Source organism: Danio rerio, chromosome 8 (assembly GCF_052040795.2).
Source record: "Danio rerio strain M-AB ecotype USA chromosome 8, GRCz13ab, whole genome shotgun sequence".
Classification (NCBI taxonomy): domain Eukaryota; kingdom Metazoa; phylum Chordata; class Actinopteri; order Cypriniformes; family Danionidae; genus Danio; species Danio rerio.
Window position 1 is genome coordinate 4,098,083 of NC_141028.1, and position 20,222 is coordinate 4,118,304.

At 34.4% G+C, this 20,222-nt stretch overlaps 2 protein-coding genes across 10 annotated transcripts in view; one reads left to right on the forward strand and one right to left on the reverse strand.

Annotated features, from left to right (window-relative positions):
• The window catches only part of LOC110440004 (uncharacterized), a 29,262-nt gene extending 16,241 nt beyond the window's left edge, over positions 1 to 13,021 (reverse strand). For both annotated transcript variants that reach the window (XM_087264200.1, XM_087264199.1), the window contains exon 1: positions 12,935 to 13,021. In XM_087264200.1, the coding sequence (XP_087120326.1) occupies positions 12,935 to 12,964 (30 nt within the window). In that variant the 5' untranslated portion in view covers positions 12,965 to 13,021. The remainder of the gene's footprint in view (positions 1 to 12,934) is intronic.
• Positions 1 to 20,222, forward strand: part of sh3glb2a (SH3-domain GRB2-like endophilin B2a) — a 37,922-nt gene that overhangs the window by 351 nt on the left and 17,349 nt on the right. For all 8 annotated transcript variants that reach the window (XR_015496949.1, XR_015496950.1, XR_015496951.1 and 5 more), the window contains 6 exon segments: positions 140 to 281; positions 965 to 1,093; positions 10,551 to 10,684; positions 13,977 to 14,069; positions 18,030 to 18,092; positions 19,278 to 19,301. Coding sequence is in view for 5 of the 8 variants with exons in the window: in XM_087263008.1 (XP_087119134.1) it covers positions 140 to 281; positions 965 to 1,093; positions 10,551 to 10,684; positions 13,977 to 14,069; positions 18,030 to 18,092; positions 19,278 to 19,301 (585 nt within the window). In the remaining 3 variants the exon portion in view is untranslated.

Sequence of the window (20,222 nt, forward strand, 5' to 3'; positions counted from 1 at the left end):
AATGTAGGGTAAATATAAATAAATTACGATATTAGTCGACAACTAGCCATGTTTGAATATCTTAGGCTGTTTGGTTTGTTATTCTGATGTGTTTCCTCTCAGGAATATTATTTTAATGGAGTTTTTTTTATTGGGACAGTTTACAGAGGAGAAACTGGGACAGGCTGAGAAGACTGAACTGGACACTCACTTCGAGAATCTGTTGGCCAGAGCGGATTGCACCAAAAACTGGACAGAGAAAATCTACAGGCAGACTGAAGTTCTGCTCCAGCCAAACCCGGGTTAGACTCAAAGATATATAATATACACATGCATGCCTATTACTACGGTATCAGCTTCTTCCAATTCTATGCAAATGTCAGCCTTCGCATGACAAAAATAACGTTTTTCCCAAAATAGTGAGACCCTTTCTACGTTGTTTGTTTAGGCTTGTACTGTAAAACACTGCAAATGTCTCTGTCAGTGTTTTTAAAGAATTATACCCTCCTGAGACCCAACTATTTTTTTTTTACTCAAATAATTTCTTACATCATTTGGGTAAAAAAAAAAATCTACAATTTAGAGTTTTTACATTTTGTTTTAATTTTTTATTTTACAGCATGTCCACTGCAAAACGCACATCAAGTGACCACACACACTCATTCACACACACACGCACACACAGTCATGCGCTCAAGACAGCGGGTCCAGGCAGTCAGCGGGTCAGTAGACTGGTTCAATCTTTTGCTTTCACGCTTGTACTTAGTAATTTTAGCGAACACCTCAGATACTATTGGTTGGCCCACTTAAGTGTGCATTTTTATTATTATTTTTTTTTTGTAAAGTCATCAATTTCAAATCATTGTTTTCTCGCTCTGTTGTCTTATTTTTTTAAGTTTCCTACTATAGCTGCTTGTGTTTTTTTTGCCATTTGATGTTGTCTGTGTTTTTTTTTTTTAATGTTGTATGTCTGTCTGTGTACCAGGTGCTCGCATTGAAGAGTTCCTGTATGAGAAGCTTGACCGGAAGATTCCACCGCGGGCAACTAATGGAGAGATTTTATCCCAGTTCATGCTGGAGGCTGCGAAGGAGTTTGGACCGGGAACACCATATGGTAAGAGTCTACTCTCAGAAATTTGTCTAAACACTGTGATTATCATTCATTTATGGGTGATTCTAGAATTGCTGGTACATTTGCATAAATTTAAAGAATAAAAACTTTTAAATAGTTTTAAATAATAACACAAATGATATCAAGTCATCTTTAAATAATAACGCCCCATTCACACGGGACGTCAGCGTCAACGCTTCTCATTCACTTTGAATGGATGATGTCAGGCATTGCCGAACTACATTGTGCACCGCTTCAGAGGCGATGCTCGCTGCAGAAGTTGGGACTAGCTCAACTTTTCAAGTGCCGACGGAAGCGTCAGCCAATCAGATCACTGTATGCAAATACACCAGCTGGACAGTGGCCTATTGCTGACTGAATTTCATTGGCTGATGCTTCTATGACAATCGCTTCAGCCCCAACGTCAGACACGCCTTCAGTCAAGCTTTGACGCTGAAGCCCCGTGTGAATGGGGCGTAAGCATGACGCAATACTCAATATAATATTAAACCATTAGGTATGACCTCCATGGTTCAATAACCGAGTAAAAAACATTTTATTCCTGCTTTCTGTGTTTTAGTATTAATCAAACAAAGAAACAAAGAAATTAACCCGAAAATAAATGAAAGAATGAAGAATCACCTAAATGTAATTTCTGCCAGGCTGCTCTAACTATAAAACATATTTTGTTGGAATGTGGAAACTTAAATTCAATTGGACAACATTTTAATAAGAAGAGTACTTTGGACATTTTTAAAAAGATACCCCCAGGAAGAGTTTTACATTTTTTTAAAATCAAAAATCAAGCTGAAAAATCGTATTTAACTTTGAATAATTTTTGTATGAATTTTATCTATTTATATTTTATATATTTGTCTAAGTAATTTTTTTTAGTGTAATATGAATTTGTTTTTATCATGTAATATTTTATGTATATTCATTTGGCCACAAAATAGCCACATATTGCTGATGTGGTAATAAATAAATAAATTAATTAATCAAACAAAGGATAATGAAACCATTCACTCTACTCTTGACTAAATAGGCTACTGAATTGAAGAAATGGATCTTTTATTTAATTTAAACAGTGAAGATACAGTTTGCAGGGCTTTATTTGTTTTTTAGTTTGTGTAATTGTCTAACTACTGTCAGGTACACTTTTGTTTTAGTAATATATTTGCAATATTGTATTTTGCTTGTAGTATTTTTATTTTTATTTATTTATTTTACTGAACATGTCATATACCCAATCGTACCGAACTGTGCAAACTCTGTATTTTTACACTCCTACAGAATAATAATGTTTGCATGTGCATTTAGGTATATTTGTCTTGAAAATATTAACTTAAAGACTCTCACTATACCTATTTTTGACTTGAATCATACATTCAGCTTCAGTCATCATGAAATAATTAAGTCAAATTTTTGTCTTATTTCAATGTTTACTCTTCTACGCTACTACTACTAAATACTTACTTTATAAAAACAATAATAGGATAGAAATACATAAAATTCAGTTTTAGACATGCTCACAATAATGAAATACCATTCTAATGTATTCTGACTTGTACTTATGGGCACAAATGGTAAAAAATGTTGTTGTAATGAATTGTAAAGATTTCAAATGTCTCTGTTGCTATACTGAATGGCACTCTCAGAGTGTCTTCTGAAAATCATGGAACAAATCTGTAATTTAATAATAATGCATAATATTTATTGACATATTTTTTGCTCAAAAGAAAGCGATGAAAGGCAAAGCATAAAGCTAAGTTTAAAGGTGCACTATGTAAGTTAGCCACCCACTGGTTGAACTAGGTGTTGCGTTTGTTTTGATCCAGAAGTGCAAGCGCAGGTTGCCAGATTGACAACCAAAAGGAATGAGTCTGACCATCGAGCCTAAAGGCTGATTTAAGATGTAGTCTAATTAAATGCAATGGCACGCGATAGAAGGAATATTTTACATATCAAAAGGAGCTTTTGTCCTAATCAACACCTGATATTTATATTTAAGAAACGGCCTTTATTTCTTGCAGCTGATTAACAGGATAAACTGATTAGCTCAGGTACAACTCATGTGCTTTATTCAGTGGTAAATGTTAATAATCTGAGTTTGAATGTCATTTAACATTACTTTTATTGCCATATTACTGATAGCAGCAGCAGATAGTTCACCTCAGATCTTGAAAATAAAATAAACCGTCTGAAATTGAACTTTAGAACTGTGACTCAGTGCCAACACATATCAGTGATTTAGCATGTAAATTTAATAATGTTTAAGAGGTTTGACAACCAAATTGCTGTTCACTGTGTATCGTGTCACACAGCGTGTTGTAAGGGGATACAATGTAACCTTCTCACCTAATCTTTATGCTTGTAATATTTATATTATTGGCTAATTATTACCCTCATGTGGATATCTGAGTCTGCATCTCATTTCAGACTTGGTATTGTCCACTGGAGGTCGCAACAAGGCAACCCCGGATGCTGATATATGTTGTCTAAAGTGATTGGGCGGGTTTTAATAACCAAAACAAAGACTTCCATTCTGGCATGTAACAGACATTTTCAAAGCAGAAAATCTGACTTCAGCATTGTTTTTCAGATAAACAAGAATGTTCACTGAGCATGCTTCTTAAACATCTGCAAACATATTGGGTCCTATCATACACCCGATGCAATAAGGCGCAAGATGTGTTTGCCCCTTTGCATTGCTATTTTCAGACCAGCGCAACTCTAGTTTTCCTGTTTTGCGCTTGTTGTTTAAATAGCAAATCCATTTGCGCCATTTTGTTGACTCAAGGGTGCTCCTGTCTAGGAAAGAGGTGTGTTAACGCGCATTGTTGGTGCGTTGCAACTTGAAGGAACTAAAATAGTCTGTGCAATAGACCAGCTGAAAGCGAGTCTAAATTCCAGCACAGAGTGCATTAGTTGTATAAACTTCTTAGTCGTTTACACATTACTTTAAACACACAGAATGTACAGCAATATGTAAATATCTGTTCCACCAACTGTTGCACCAACAGTGCGCCTTAACACACCTCTTTTTTAGACAGGAGCACCCTTGAGAAAAAAGAATGAGAATGAAGGGAATCAAATTTTACAAACATTATTATTTTCTAAATAAATATAAAAACCACTGCCTTCATCCCTTCTTCATCTCGGGGGGCTTTATCAGTTTATTCACGACAACTTGCCTTTGTATAATGTTATTATTATTAACATCAATATTTATAATATGCATATTTGTATTTGTTTTATTAAAAACAAGCTTAGATTTGTCCACCTGTCAGGTTTTAGACCATATGGGGCACAGCATGTGTGTTTGAAAATACTCAGTTTTTTTTTTACCAAACTTTGTTAATACTGTTCATTTATTCGTTTGCTGGAAATGAGAACTGAATTTAGAAATAGTTTAGAAACAAATCTTTGTGCTCAACAAACTAAATTAATTATGTAGTAGGCTAATGGCGAGTTCAGACTGCATGATTTTCAAAGTAGTCGTGTCACAGATGTTTTCACACTGCATGACTATCTGGGCTGGCGTTTCGTCGCTGCTTTGTTTACACTGCAAGATGGATCGGCGACAGGGACATTCACATTTCATGACTTTACTATAGGAAGAATCGCCGACAACTTCGTCCAAACTACGTCTCATAGCCAAAAACACGTAGTATATCTTTTGTTATAATGAGAAAGAAGCCTTTAATGGGGTAGAACATGTACATGTTTGCTCACCTGGGTTTAAAGGGAATTAGCCATTTCTCCTCAACGTTGATGATAAACTAATTTCTTTCTGTATGAAACGTCAAACAGACACGGTTGCTCCTGAGTCCTGTCAAACCTCCACTAGTTTTTCCTCCATTTCGTGGGTCCAAATAAACCAAAAAAAGAGCGCTTTTAACTTCTCGCCCAGCCTCCCGCTGGCCTGCAGCAGTTATACACAAGTGAAAGCTGCTCTCTCATTGGCTGTAGGCGATGGCTGATGTTATTTTTAGTCAAAACTCAATTCACACGGCATGATTTGAATCGCCGACAGCTCCAGATATTCAGCACGCCTGAATATCTCACAGGCATCGGCGACTCATCAGCGATTCTCTCAGATCGCGTCTTTGATAGTTCATACTGTGTGATTGTCACTCGTGTGCACGAGCAGCGATTTGCCTGTGATTTCAGGCATTTGTCTGCGATTTCTCAAAACCTGTCGGCGAGCCAAAATCAGGGCTAAAATCACGCAGTCTAAACTAGGCATAATTGATGTCTTTAGCGGAGTGTACAACACTGTATCTAGAGAAAGTAAAGGCCGATTGGAGGAAGCTCGGTCCTTATCCTCGAGCTTCAGCTGCTTTGTTTAACTCTTTTCTCGCTAGTGAAGAGAATAAGCACAACACTGTTATACCATGTGCCGCATTGCAGAGGGTATTTATTGATCCTTTAAATAGCAAAAGTGGATTCAGACATGTCCTTAATGCTTTTGCGCCATGCACTTTAGACTTTGCACCTAGATCATTAAAATAGAGCCCATTATGGTATTTTATGCTTTAGAAGAGTCAAAACTGACATACAGCACCTTTAAGGTTGTATCACACTTGTATTGTTTTGATGCTTGTAAGACGTTTTGATCATACACAAGACAATTTATGTCTTTTATTTTAATTCAGAAACAATAAATTGCAAATGTTTCATCTTTGCAAACCTCAGCTTCAGATCGTTAGACAGAAAAGGCTGCCAAAACAAAACGCCTAATTTGTCTGTAGGAGTAAGCTGAATCCAGGACAAATCCATTGATTGGGCTCTCAAATGTTGCTCTTAATTTAATTCAGTCTTTTCCAGTTACACTAAGAGCCATTGTCAGTGTTTGTATGTCTAAAGCTGCTTTTGCAGATGTATTATGAAAACACAATAGGTTAGCAAGCGGTTCGCTTTTTTAAGTGCTGTAATAATTAAACTGACAGCGATGTTGAAGTTTTTCAGTGTGATTAAATTGATTTCGCAGTCTCTGATGGTTTTCCCCTGCAGGCCGAACCAATAAATCTCCACGCTTTTTCCTTTCGGTTCTCTGTCGCAGTGATCAATAGTGTCAAAGGTCATCTGTGATGTCACATCCTATTACCATCATGATCTTCAGTAGAGCTGCTGAAGACAAAGTTATTCCACTCTTGTGTAACCCAGGTCTAAATTAAATAAACAATATTTTAGGCATAAAACTTTCATATGAAATAAAAGTACAAGATTTACTTGTATTGAATTGCAATATAGATAAACAATATAAATTCTATCTATCTATCTATCTATCTGTCTGTCTGTCTGTCTGTCTGTCTGTCTGTCTGTCTGTCTGTCTGTCTGTCTGTCCGCCCCTTCATCCATCCGTTCTGTCTATCCATCTATCATCTATATTCTGTCAATTATCTATTGTTCCATCCATCCATCCATCCATTTATCCATCCATCGTTCTTTCTATCATCTATCATTCTGTCTTTCTATCCATCTATTGTTTAGCTAACATTCTGTCCATCTATCATTCCATCTATCTTACTATCCATCTATCTTCTTATTTATTGAGCCATCCATCCATCTATCTATTTATTGTTTGTTCTGTCATTTGTTCTGTCACTCTGTCCATCCTTCTATCTATCAAACTATTCTTCTATCTATTGTTCTATCTTGTTTCATCTAACTATCGTTCTTTGTCTGTCTGTCTATCGTTCTATCTATCCAATCATCTATCTGTCCGTCTGTCTGTCCGTCCGTCTGTCCGTCCGCCCGTCTGTCTGCCCGTCTGTCCGTCCATCTGTCTGTCCGTCTGTCTGTCGTTCTATCCATCGTTCTGTCTGTGTGTCTGATGGTTTGTTGTTCTATCTATCGTTCTACATATCATTCTATAGTTCCATTCATCCATCTATTCATCCACTCTTATTAAAATAAGAAGTTATTATTGAGGTTATTATTATTTAACGTGTTTTTATCATTGTTTCTCATTCCTAAAATATAAATATTTGCATCTTGACACTGTTAAAGTAATTATATCATAAAAATATCTATTACCTATTTTAGTCATCATATAAATAAATAACGTTTTTAAATTAGCTAATAAAAATAGCCTTTTTTAGGGAAATGATATATGGACAAAAAAATTGCATATATTTCCCAGTATTGTGCAGCCCTAATATATATATATGATTGACAAGCAATAAGGATAAAGATAAGTGAATAAATATGAATTCCAGTGCTAAATTTTAAGGGTTATTTATGTTCACTTGCGTATTGTAAAAGCTTTTATTGCTGTGTTTGGTTGCCTCCTGAGAAGTGCAGATCTCAATTATAGTAGCTTTATACAGTGGAGAGGGAACTGTGCACTTCTTGTTTGTCTGTTCTTAAACTAAAGTGCACTTAGTGGTTTTAAATGGCTCTAACATTCTGTGACTGACCAGATGCTTTTAGCATGAGCTGAAACACAAATACAATCTCTGTAAGTTTAAGACTGCTGCTAATCTGAAGTCTAGAAAATCTTGAAGTGTCTACTTGTAAAATAAAGGGACTCTTTTTGTGAACATTTAACTTGAGTTGGTCATTAATTAATTCACTGGCAACAAAGTTACATGCGTTACATAGATGTCTAAAATCAGCAATGAAAATGCATTTCCTTTGCATTTGTTTTGGTTAATATTTAATATTTGTGCACAATTCTGAAAATACTACAGTGTTGGCATTAATCAGTGAATCTAGAATAAGAAGTTTGATTTATGATTATACACGACCTGACAAAAGTCTTGTCACCTATGCAAATTTTAGAAACAGCAAATAATAACTTGACTCCTAGTTGATCATTTGGTATCAGAAGTGGTTCATATGAAAGGCAAAGGCCTCTAGATTATACTTATTTGACCACAATAAAATAAAATATGATCATGCCTTGATTTTAAATGATTTAATTAGGACAGTAAGGTCTGACTTTTTTGAGACAAAAGTCTTGTCACTGAATAGAAATAATGTCCAGTATAGAATATGAAGTTTTGCTGCAGTGGAGACAGAATGAATATTGTGTCTGACTCCATCATGAGCTTGGAGGACTGCATCCATACATCTCTGCACTGACTCAAATCACTGATTAATAAAGTCATCTGTAACGGCAAAGAAAGCGTTCCTGCAGGACTCCCAGAGTTCATCAAGATTCTTTGGATTCATCTTCAATGCCTCCTCCTTCATCTTACCACAGACATGCTCAACAATGTTCATGTCTAGTGACTAGGCTGGCCAATCCTGGAGCACCTTGACCTTCTTTGCTTTGAGGAACTTGATGTGGAGGCTGAAGTATGATGAGCGCTATCCTGCTGGAGAATTGTCCCTATCCTGTGGTTTGTAGTGTAATGGGCAGCACAAATGTCTTGATACCTCAGGCTGTTGATGATGATCATCCACTCTGCAAATCTCTTGCACGCCCCCATACTGAATGTAACCCCAAACCATGATTTTTGCTTCACCAAACTTGACTGATTTCTGTGAGAATCTTGGGTCAATGCGGGTTCCAGTAGGTCTTCTGCAGTATTTGTGATGATTGAGATGCATTTCAACAGATGATTCATCAGAAATATCTGCCACTTTAGAAATGATCAACTAGAAGTCAAGTTATTATTTGTTACTTCTACAACTGGGATCAAAGACAAGACTTTTGTCATGTTGTATAGACAAAATGCATATGGAGCATATGGGTAAAAACAATTAAGGACCACTCTTTAATCCATTATAGTGCTCTCTTTAAAATACTAATTGTAAAATCCTTCAAGTGTTACTGTAATCATTGTCAATAAAGTAACCATGTATAGGTTTTCGTCTGATTAAGGTCTAATTATTGATTTCACTTATAGTTGTGTTGGAAATAGTAAAAAAAAAAATTTTCATTTCACAGTCATTTTCATTTTTTTAAATCCTAATAAAAATGTTCAGTATCGCAAATAAATAAATAAGGTATGGATATTTTTATGTCCTTACAAACAGTTAAATGCAGTAAACTATTTTTTGATAATAAACTACAAGCAATTACTGTATTAGAAACAAGACATTAAATAAAAAAAACAATTGATGTCAACAACATAAAGTTGAATTTCTTGTAAGCATTGCTGTGTTTACAACATTAAAAATTAAGTTTTGCATTGCATAATATACAGGACTGTGAGACGATTTAGTCAATTTGTGCAGTTAAAATCAAAGACCGCACTGTAGATTTAAAGTGGCGTTCAGCATTAATTATTGATTCAGTGGCTAATCAACTCTTCTGACTAATGTGTGTTCGTTTAGCCGACCCAATTTATTGTATTGTATCCATTCATTGCAATATAAATAGTGAAAAGCATTCAGGAATATATATACATACATACATACATACATACATACATATATATATACATATATATATATACATATATATATATATATATATATATATATATATATATATATATATATATATATATATATATATATATATATATATATATATATATATATATATATGTCTGTTTATATACCGTTTAAGTCAGATTTATTAGCCCCCCTGTTTATTTTATTTAATTTTTAAAAAATATTTCCAAAATTATGTTTAACAGAGCAAGGACATTTTCACAGTATGTCTGATAATATTTTTTTTCTGTAGAGAGTCTTATTTGTTTTATTTCGGCAAGAATAAAAGCAGTTATTAATTTTTTAAAACACTTTTAAGGTCAAACTTTTGAACCCCTTTAAGTTATATTTTTTTCCCGATAGTCTACAAGACAAACCCTCCTTATTCAATAACTTACCTAATTAGCCTAGCCTGCCTAGTTAACCTAATTAACCTAGTTAAGCCTTTAAATGTCACTTTAAGCTGTATAGAAGTGTCTTGAAAAATATCTAGTCTAATATTATTTGCTGACATCATGGCAAAGATTAAATAAATCAGTTATTAGAAAGGAGTTATTAAAACTATTATGATTAGAAATGTGTTGTGAAAATCTGCTCTCCGTTAAACAGAAATTTGGGGGGGGGGGAACAGGGGGGCTAATAATTCAGGGGAGCTAATAATTCTGACTTCAACTGTATGTTTTTGATGCTCTTTATTGATCTCTATGGAAAATTAATTAAAAAAATTCAATTAAATTAATCGTAATTTTTTTTGCGCTTTTAGAATGTAGATTGTGTCAAAGCAGCTTAACATTGAAGTTCTTGTAAATTGAAACTGCTTCAGTACAATTTTTGCAATTTATGTTTAGTTTAGTTCAGTTAATGTCACTACAAAAAGCCCAATCACTAAAGAGTAAATCCAACAATGCGCAGCTCCACAAGTTCCAAACCAAGCAAGCCAGTGGCGATGCAAATTTATCTGCATCTTGGCGTTTCCATTACGCATTGTTTTAATGCAATATTCTGAAATGCACATAAAAATTGGTGGTTGAAAACGTAGCATATGACTTATTTGTGTTTGCTGTAGGAAGCACCCTGATCAAAGTGGGCGACTGTCAGAGGAGGCTGGGCGGCGCTGAGAGAGAGTTTCTGCAGGCCTCGTCCATCAGCTTTCTAACACCCTTGCGCAACTTCCTGGAGGGAGACTGGAGGACCATTTCTGTGAGTCTGACTTGTAGATTTGATGCCATCACTGTAAGTTATTCAAATAAAGTTTGTGTGTAGCACTTTTCAGAATAATAATTATTCCAAATAAAAATTTTATTTGTCACATACAGAGTCATACACCGTATGATATGCTGTGAAATGCTTACACAACCACTTGTGACAAAAATAGCAATAAGTTCTACAAAAAATCTAAATTTTCGAGAAATAAAAGGTATGCAATAGAAAATAAAAGCAAATATAAAATATTTTAAGACCTTTATAGTTTTAAGGACTTTCCAAAGTAGCTTTACAAAAAGGTGCATGTTATTACATTACAGTCAAAACAAGTTGTGAAGGTGTTGTGTATAGGGTGGACATTATATTTACTTATTACACGGCTATCTGGAATACTCGCTTTTGATTAGTCAGTCACAACATTCCAAGGTATGTTATTCTGAAATAACAACTGCTAAATAACACCAAATTATAAATAAATAAATCAATAAATATATAACAAATTCAAATCCTTATTCTTACATCCATATTCATATGTATCTGCTTGTCTGTCACGCTGCAGTTTTTGACTGTTTGGCACCAATAAATAATAGGTAGGTTAGCATATTCTCCATTTAGCCAGTTTCATTTCTGTCAGCTTTGCATTTTCGACTGTTTGGCAACATATTGTGACTGAATAATGCACAGGTTAGTGTATACTCCATTCAGCTGGTTTCATCCTTGTCAGCTTTGCATTTAATTAAAGCAATTTAAATTATTTAATTTATATGTTTTGTGACAAGTAGCCATGTAATAAGTATTGGGAGAATAAACCATTTAGTTTTATACAACAGTGCTCCTCTTCGTATCAAACTGCTGATAAACGTGTTGGGTCTGTTCTACGATAACACTCCTGGATGAACTAGGTTATCCCTAACATAGTCAACCTGCAGTTATGTAATGTATAGTGTACATTTCAGAAAGATGATGTCCATGTGTATAATACATTTTGAAGGGATATTTTACAGTTTTAACTCAAGTAATGACCAGTCTGTAAGATGAAAAAGAGCCGGAGTCAGAGATTCAAATAAATAAATAAATAAAGTTTACTGAAGATAGTTTTCAGTGTCATCAGCAGAAGCTGCTTCAGCACTTGCAATGAGTTCCTTGGTTGCTCTGCTTACAATCACAAATCAATACTACAATACTCTCTACACAAGACCAGAAAGGGTGTGATTCAGGTAACAGGTTCCGATTGGTTAAAACAAAGATAGACATTTCTAAATATGTATGTCAATGCGGGGTCATATCTGAATCCAGATAGGGATGACGACAGGAGGCTTGGGTCAGGTCGCCCATAGACAATTAAGAGCTGGTCTCAGACCTGTAGAACTGACCTATCGGATGCAAATTTACACGCAAGAGACGATCTGTTATAAAATCCCAGGGTTGTTTTTTTGTACTCTCAGCTGTCTTATCAAACTCCTATTCAAAACTGCTATTAACAGCATTCAGGCTGCCATCTTCTTACTACGCACAAAGTCATAAAAATTATTTGCATAAAAAGGAAATTACTTTAAAAAGAATTAACCGAAAAATAGCAAAATCATGTTAAACACTTTAGATTGTATTAACTAATAGAAATAACAATAGAAACGGTTGTTCCCAGTCATCAGGCTCAGCAGTTCCACTCTAAAGGTCTATGACCTGCTTTGGTGGCTCCTGAAAATAAAGTCAAAATAGACAAAGACTTACATTAACCACTTAAACTCTGCGTGCCCGGAACCGGGGACAAAATGACGTCATCGGGAGAATAACTATAGGTTTAAGAGATCTGTCTGCATCAATAACACCATATGATATACTGGGTGAAAGCTTAGAATGTCTATTTTCAACTGATGCACATCACTTTAATATTTGTTGCACTGTAATTAAGTTATTTACACTTAATTTACACTCGATGTATAATATCTCAACCCTCCCGATTATGTACTTTGTTCAGTATGCATATTTTTTACATATTTTTGCATATTTTTTACGCTAATATTAGACACACAATTGCAAGTAATATGTCAAATTAAAGCTCTCATTCCCAAAAATAAGGATCCATCGTTATTTTTATTGATTTACAATCACATATCTAACAGTCTTCGAATGAATCATAAAGTATAAACTCGTTTTTTGTAAACATACAAGGGAAATTATTGATCATTTGCTACGTGAGCTGCCGGAGCTAGCACAGATAGCCAAACAAGCTAAATCATCTTTTACCTTAGGTTGTCCTCTGCAAAATGAGTCCATTTTCAGCGTTTTCTGAGGAAGTGTGCATCAGTAAACCCCTGCTGTGTCTTGTAAGTGTTAAGCAAAAAAGTTGTGATTTTCCACCCTTCGGTTGAACTTACATAATTATTGCATACTATATGATAAAAACAAAATAATTTTTTTCTAGTGTCTCCTGACAAATGCTGGTAACAATCAAAACAGTCTGCAGTTTGATGGAGCATACAGGGCCTGAGTTATACACTTTCTAAATCAGGCTTTAGAACAAAAAAACTAAAAGCGTTTTTTGTTGAGGTGGTTCCTAATAGGACAGACAACATATATAATAATATTTTATCACTTCCAGCAGTTCTTTTTGTAATTTCAAAGGGTTTTCTGTACAATTTCATTGAGATTTTGCATTTATTATAGTGTATGAGGGTATGGGAAGACTTCAAAAATAGGTAGGCGAAAATAAAATAAAAAATGGCATTTTTCCTCCTTGCAGTTGGAATGGAATTATTCTCACATAAATTGTTGTAATCAAAAAATTCCTTTTTCCTGTGTTTGCTGACACCTGCTGGAAAGAAATAAAATAGTTTCCAGGGTGCTGCAATTCATATATATACATATATACAACAATTGTTTTCAATTTCAACTGTATTTTATGAAATTTCAAAGGGTTTCCTTTCAAATGATACCGAACTTTTGTATTTACACCACTGCATGTTGGTATGGGAAGCTTTTTAAATCGGAAGGCGAAATTCAGGCGGAATTACCCCAAATAGCCCAAGAGCTTAACTGGTTAAGCATTGTGTTAACTTATTCATTAGTTAAATTGATTTCAAAGTTAAATACTCATTTAAATAATCATATTAATAAATTAGTGAGAAACAGGATAATGAGAAAAGGATAAACGTTAATCCTTGCTGGGACTGGTTGGAAGACAGAAATCCAAATTCATCAATTTTAAATGAGCTCATGTTTGTATTGCTTAAGTGTTGTCCACTCAGTAAGCAAGATGCACTGATAAATGTTTCCATCCTCCTCACAGAGAGAGCGGAGACTCCTGGAGAATCGACGCTTGGATCTGGATGCCTGTAAAGCACGTCTCAAGAAGGCCAAAGCTGCGGAAGCCAAAGCGGCTGTAAGACTCCTTATTACACTTTTACTTTTTCCTCTGTTATTTTTTTCTTTATGCATCCTCTGATTCTAGTTCAAGCATTAGTTAGATTTCTTCTTTCAGTAATTTGGAGGAAGAAATGGTCTGTTTACTGATCTCAATTGTTGTCAGACCACATAGGAATATGAATGTGCATCTGCATCTCTTCCTCCTGTTGCAAACTGAATGATTTCTCACTTGTTGATCGAGCACTAACTTTAACCTTCTGCTTTAATCTTCGCAGTGTGAGGGAGAAGTGAGTATTGCAGTGAATTTCCTCTCTTGCACATTATGCTTTTTAACATTTTTTGATTAGCGTAAAGATTTGATCAGTTTTGTTCCTCATTTTTCATGCTCTTCACTTGCTAGGAGCTTCATAAGATGTTATTTTGAGTGATATGATGGAACTACATATATTTGAATGAACTCAAATTTCTATAATCTTACCTTTCAGACCCTAAAATAAACACCCTGAACATTAAATTATGGCTATTTAATACCTTTATTAAATAACTTATTAATAAATTTATTGCCACTAGTCAATTTCACAGAATTTGCAAATCAAATACTGTATGTAAGTGTAATGCACAATTTTACACAATATTTATTTGATTTGTCTGGTTGCTCTTGTTAGAATATCATTTTATTGGGAAATAAGCATATCTGTGTTATTTTAACCATGTTTGACTAACTAAATGACTGAATGTAACACTATTTTTTTCTATAATATAACTTGCTATGATAGCTTTGTCATTCTTGTGTTCCTTGGAGGTACAGTGAAGCAACCAGATTAGAAATGTATTTTTTTTTTTATTAAAAATGAATATTTATAATAATAAAAATGAGATAAATCTGTTTGATTTGTAAAACACTTCGATTCATTCATTCATTTTCTTGTCGGTTTAGTCCCTTTATTAATCTGGGGTCACCACAGCAGAATGAACCGCCAACTTATCAAGCAAGTTTTACGCAGCGGATGTCCTTCCAGCCGCAACCTATCTCTGGGAAACATCCACACACACATTCACACAAACACTCATACACTGCGGACGATTTAGCCTACCCAATTCACCTGTACTGCATGTCTTTGGACTGTGGGGGAAACCGGAGCACCTGGAGGAAACCCACGCGAAGGCAGGGAGAACATGCAAACTCCACACAGAAACGCCAACTGAGCCGAGATTCGAACCAGCGACCTTCTTGCTGTGAAGCGACAGCACTACCTACTGCACCACTGCCTCGCCCAAAACACTTTGATTTTTATCAATAATATATATATATATATATGTATATATATGTATGTGTATATATATATATATATATATATATATATATATATATATATATATATATATATATATATATATATATATATATATATTTTTTTTTTTTTTTTTTTCTGAATAAAGACATCAAATGTTTTATTATGTCCATTTTAGGATTAATATGAATGTTAATTATTATTTACATTAATCATTATTAATTTAAATAGTTTTCTAAGTAAATAAAAATAATATATTTAGGGGCGGCACAGTGATTCAGAGGTTAGCACTGTCACTTCACAGCAAGAAGGTCTCTGGTTCGAGTCCCAGGTAGGCCAGTTGGCATTTCTGTTTAGAGTTTGCATGTTCTCTCCATGTTGGTGTGGGTTTGCTCCAGGTGCTCCGGTTTTCCCAACAAGTCCAAACACATGCGGTATAGATGAATTGAATAAACTAAATTGGCTGTAGCGGATGTGTGTGTGTGTGAATGAGTGTGTATGGATGTTTCCCAGTACTGGGTTGTAGCTGAAAGGGCATCCGCTGTGTAAAACATGATGAATAAAGGGACTGAGCTAAAGGAAAATGAATGAATGAAGTAATAGTATTCTTATAAACTGATATTCAAATTTTAATTAGGAAAATCATCTTGGATATTTCCCCATTGATACCATAGTGTTAATATTATTTAAATATTAGTCTTAATATTATTTAGCTTTGCTATTAGGTTTTTGTAGATTTTATTATTCTTATTATTATTATATATGCAGCTTTTAATAAATGTTCATTTCAGTTTTATTTGTAGGAATTGTGGTTATTCTGTCAGCGTCCTCTAGTGGCTAATATGTGAACAGACATACCTTATTAATTGAACAGAACAGGTTATGTGAACGCAGCATTGATTATATTATCCTTTGTTCCATCATATCATAATATATATTCACTTTAAATGCTTTGGGATTCATCTATGCAGTATTTTTTATGTGAAGCGCTCACAAAAATGCATCATTTACCATAATTCTTTCACCATTCAGAGAAGGGCTGCACAATATATTGAAAATTTTGCATTATCACAATAATAGTACATTCAATATCTGTAAAGCAAAGAGGTGCAATACATTTAATTTGATTTATGTGGCAATCATAACATCGGTTGTTTATTCAAATTTTTATGTGCCTCAAAGTTGTAGAAGCATTTATCTTATTATTCTGTTCTGCTATTGGCTGGAGCGGCCCAAAAGTGAACCTAGAGCTGTAAATAAACACTAATGGCGGAGATGAAAGATCCGAAAAATATCTATTAGCCATTTATTTTAGTATGATCATTATAGAAATAAATTATTTAAATAAAAAGCTAATAAAATTTCTCCTTGCATAGGCTGTTTATTTAAATTTGACCAATTGTGCTGTGTTTAGACACGCCTTCCTAATAGATTCTATTCTGCTATTGGCTCGAGCAGCCCATAGGTGAACCTAGAGCTAAAGTAAACCCTAATGGCGGAAATGAGAGATCTGAAAACTATCTATTAGCCATTTATTTTAGTATGATTATTATAGAAATAAATGATTTTAAAATACTTTAATAAAATTTCTCTAGGCATAGATGGTTTATTTAAATTTGACCAATCAGATGGAGCTGTGCTGTGGTAAGACACGCCTACTCGGTAGATGCTGTTCCGCTATTGGCTGGAGGAGTCCAAAGGTGAACCTAGAGCTGAAAATAATTAGACTGGCGGAGATTAGAGCGCTGAAAAATATCTATTAGCCATTTATTTTAGTATGATCATTACAGAAATAAATTATTTAAATAAAAAGCTAATAAAATTTCTCCTTGCATAGGTTGTTAATTTAAATTTGACCAATTGTGCTGTGTTTAGACACGCCTTCCTAATAGATTCTATTCTGCTATTGGCTCGAGCAGCCCATAGGTGAACCTAGAGCTAAAGTAAACCCTAATGGCGGAAATGAGAGATCTGAAAACTATCTATTAGCCATTTATTTTAGTATGATTATTATAGAAATAAATGATTTTAAAATACTCTAATAAAATTTCTCTAGGCATAGATGGTTTATTTAAATTCGACCAATCAGATGGAGCTGTGCTGTGGTAAGACGCCTACTCAGTAGATGCTGTTCCGCTATTGGCTGGAGGAGTCCAAAGGTAAACCCAGAGCTGAAAATAATTACACTGGATTAGAGCGCACACACATATGCACACGGTCAGCATTCAGTCTCATTCGCACACTGAGACGAGCAGAGCACACAAATCTAAAATCATCTTAATGTGAGCGCTTTAATTGTCAAGTAGAGCGATTAGATTAGAGCCCTGAAAAATATCTATTAGCCCTTTATTTTAGTATGATCATTATATAAATTAATGATTTCGAAAATAGCCTTTAAAATCTCTCTAGGGAAATGTTATATCACAAGAAATTTTGTATTGTGCAGCCCTAATTCAGATCTTCTGACTGTCATGTTTATTGATTTAAATCTTCCGATATTTAAATTTTTCTGAGCTGTGTTTCTGCATGGCATTAAGAAGCTTCTCAACCCTCAGTTTTCATCCCGTAGGCTGATAAAGTCGGTGCCAGTTAGTCTCTTACTAAAAATATCTGCTGCATTAAGTGATTGCTGATTGTGTATTTGGCACAGGTTTGTATTAACATGTCCTCCTGTCTGTTCACAGGCTGTTCCAGACTTTCAAGAGACTCGACCACGTAATTATGTGCTTTCTGCCAGCGCATCTGCAGTAAGAAAATCCCATCCACACACACGCACACACACACACACACACACACACACACACACACACACACACACACACACACAAACATAAGAATTTGTAATTATTATTTTTAAACTGGAATGATTTACAGTACAACAAATGTATATTTTACAGTAAAATGAATCCTTTATATCAGAGATGGGCAAACTAGGTTTGCATATGGAAACCTTTGATTTGGTCTTACAACCTACCGGAGAAAAGAGGGAGAATGATGGGACTGATTTAGAGACCAAATTTAATGTAACTAAATAATCTTTTTTTCCTTTTGACATAAGATTATTTTGTGTGCCCCATTGGCAGATTATTTTGCTTGTTTTAAGGAAAAACTAACTTAATATTGGAATATTATTTCTTAAAACAAGACTATATGTTTTGCTTGTCTAGAAAATTCTTCTTGATTTAAGAATTTTAAAATATTTGGACTAGAAACAAGACCAAAAAATCTAAGTAAGAACATCATTTTTTCAGTGCATAATTTGTTTTATTATTTTATTTTAAACTGTTGTTGAAAAAGTAAAAGAAAATTGTCTCGGAGACACAAAATCTACCGGCAGTTCATAAATCTATAGTCCTATCTATTCTCATGAATCTAAACACATGCATAATATTAGTAATAAAGTAATAATATTAATATTCATGAGTTTGTCAGACATGACCCTGTCAGGTTGGTTTTAAAGGACCAGTCTGCTTTTCTACTTTGGTTTAGTTCATTTTTTTTTGTACAAGGACAATACACAACAATACATTTGAAGATATTTCAATCATAGCAAAGCAAGATGCATGGTATCAAAATTATAGCAAAAATGCTAATTTCCACTTGTAGTAACCTGGCAAGTATATTAAGTTATTATAATTGTGTGTAAATTAATTAAAATAGACCAGGTCAATAATATTACACACCTGTATACACAAACACACACACACACGTCACATCAGTAGTCTACATTCAGAAATGTGAGTTATTTTACTGATTTCTATTCTAGATAGGCTTTCTAGATATTTTACTCGTTCATTGAGGAAGAGCATCCTAATACTCACTGCTGTTATCAAAATAATGATGTCCTTCTGCTCTCTCATTGATTGTCTTTATTGCAACTTTTCTTTTGACATTTCTGAATTTTGTGTTTTTGTTGTCTCTTCTCTGATCAGCTCTGGAGCGAGGAGCTTGATAAAGTAAGTGTGACATCATTGCAGGTTAATTTACATGTTTTCATAATGCTTTGTTATTGTCTTTTGGTTTGGTTGTTGTGTAATAAATATATATATATTAGAGATGTTACAAAGAATTTTTTCTTGATTTACCATAATGCAGACCCAATCAATTTGGTATGGGTTTAGTAATGGCCTGTTTTCACTCACTGGTACAGTACAGGTCGGTACGGGTCTCCTTTATCAGCCTTGCATTTCCACTGCCTAAAGGGTACCAAGGGTTGATGTACGACAGAAAGTTTCAGTCGACGTCATTCTCACTTGAGAAAATCTCAAAATAAAGCCGAACGGGTCATTCACATATCATATGAGAAGCACTTCTCACAAAACAGTGGCTTTATACACATAAATACTTGTGTATAAATGTTTATTGTGTATAAACGTTTATAACCTTTCTATGAACATAATTTGACTAAAAATGCATATCAATGCGAAGTAACGTCTGCAATCATATAAAATAAATAAATAAAACACATTTAAACACGTACAGACCCTTAAAGTCACTAATATGTTACCAATTACAGAAAAACTACACACAGCAGACATTTAGTCCTTATTTGGCTTCCAAAACAACATGCGACATATAGTCCACAGTCAGTGCAAACCTCTCATCTGTGTCTGTAATCTTCACCAGCACATGATGTAGCCTCTGACATTCTGTCATTCCGAGTTCATTATAGTCCAAAAGGTAATGATAATAGTTAAACTAAAAAGATAAAAGTTGCTGATAGAATCATTTGCTCCTTTGTTTTTGCGGGCTGTTTCTTTGTTTTAATTTTCCTGCTTGTGTATGCACGAGTGATGTTTCTCTGTGAACCAATAGCATTCAGCTGTGAGTCTAGCTCCGCCTTTTGGTACCCTTTTGCCATGCAGGTACCCTTTACC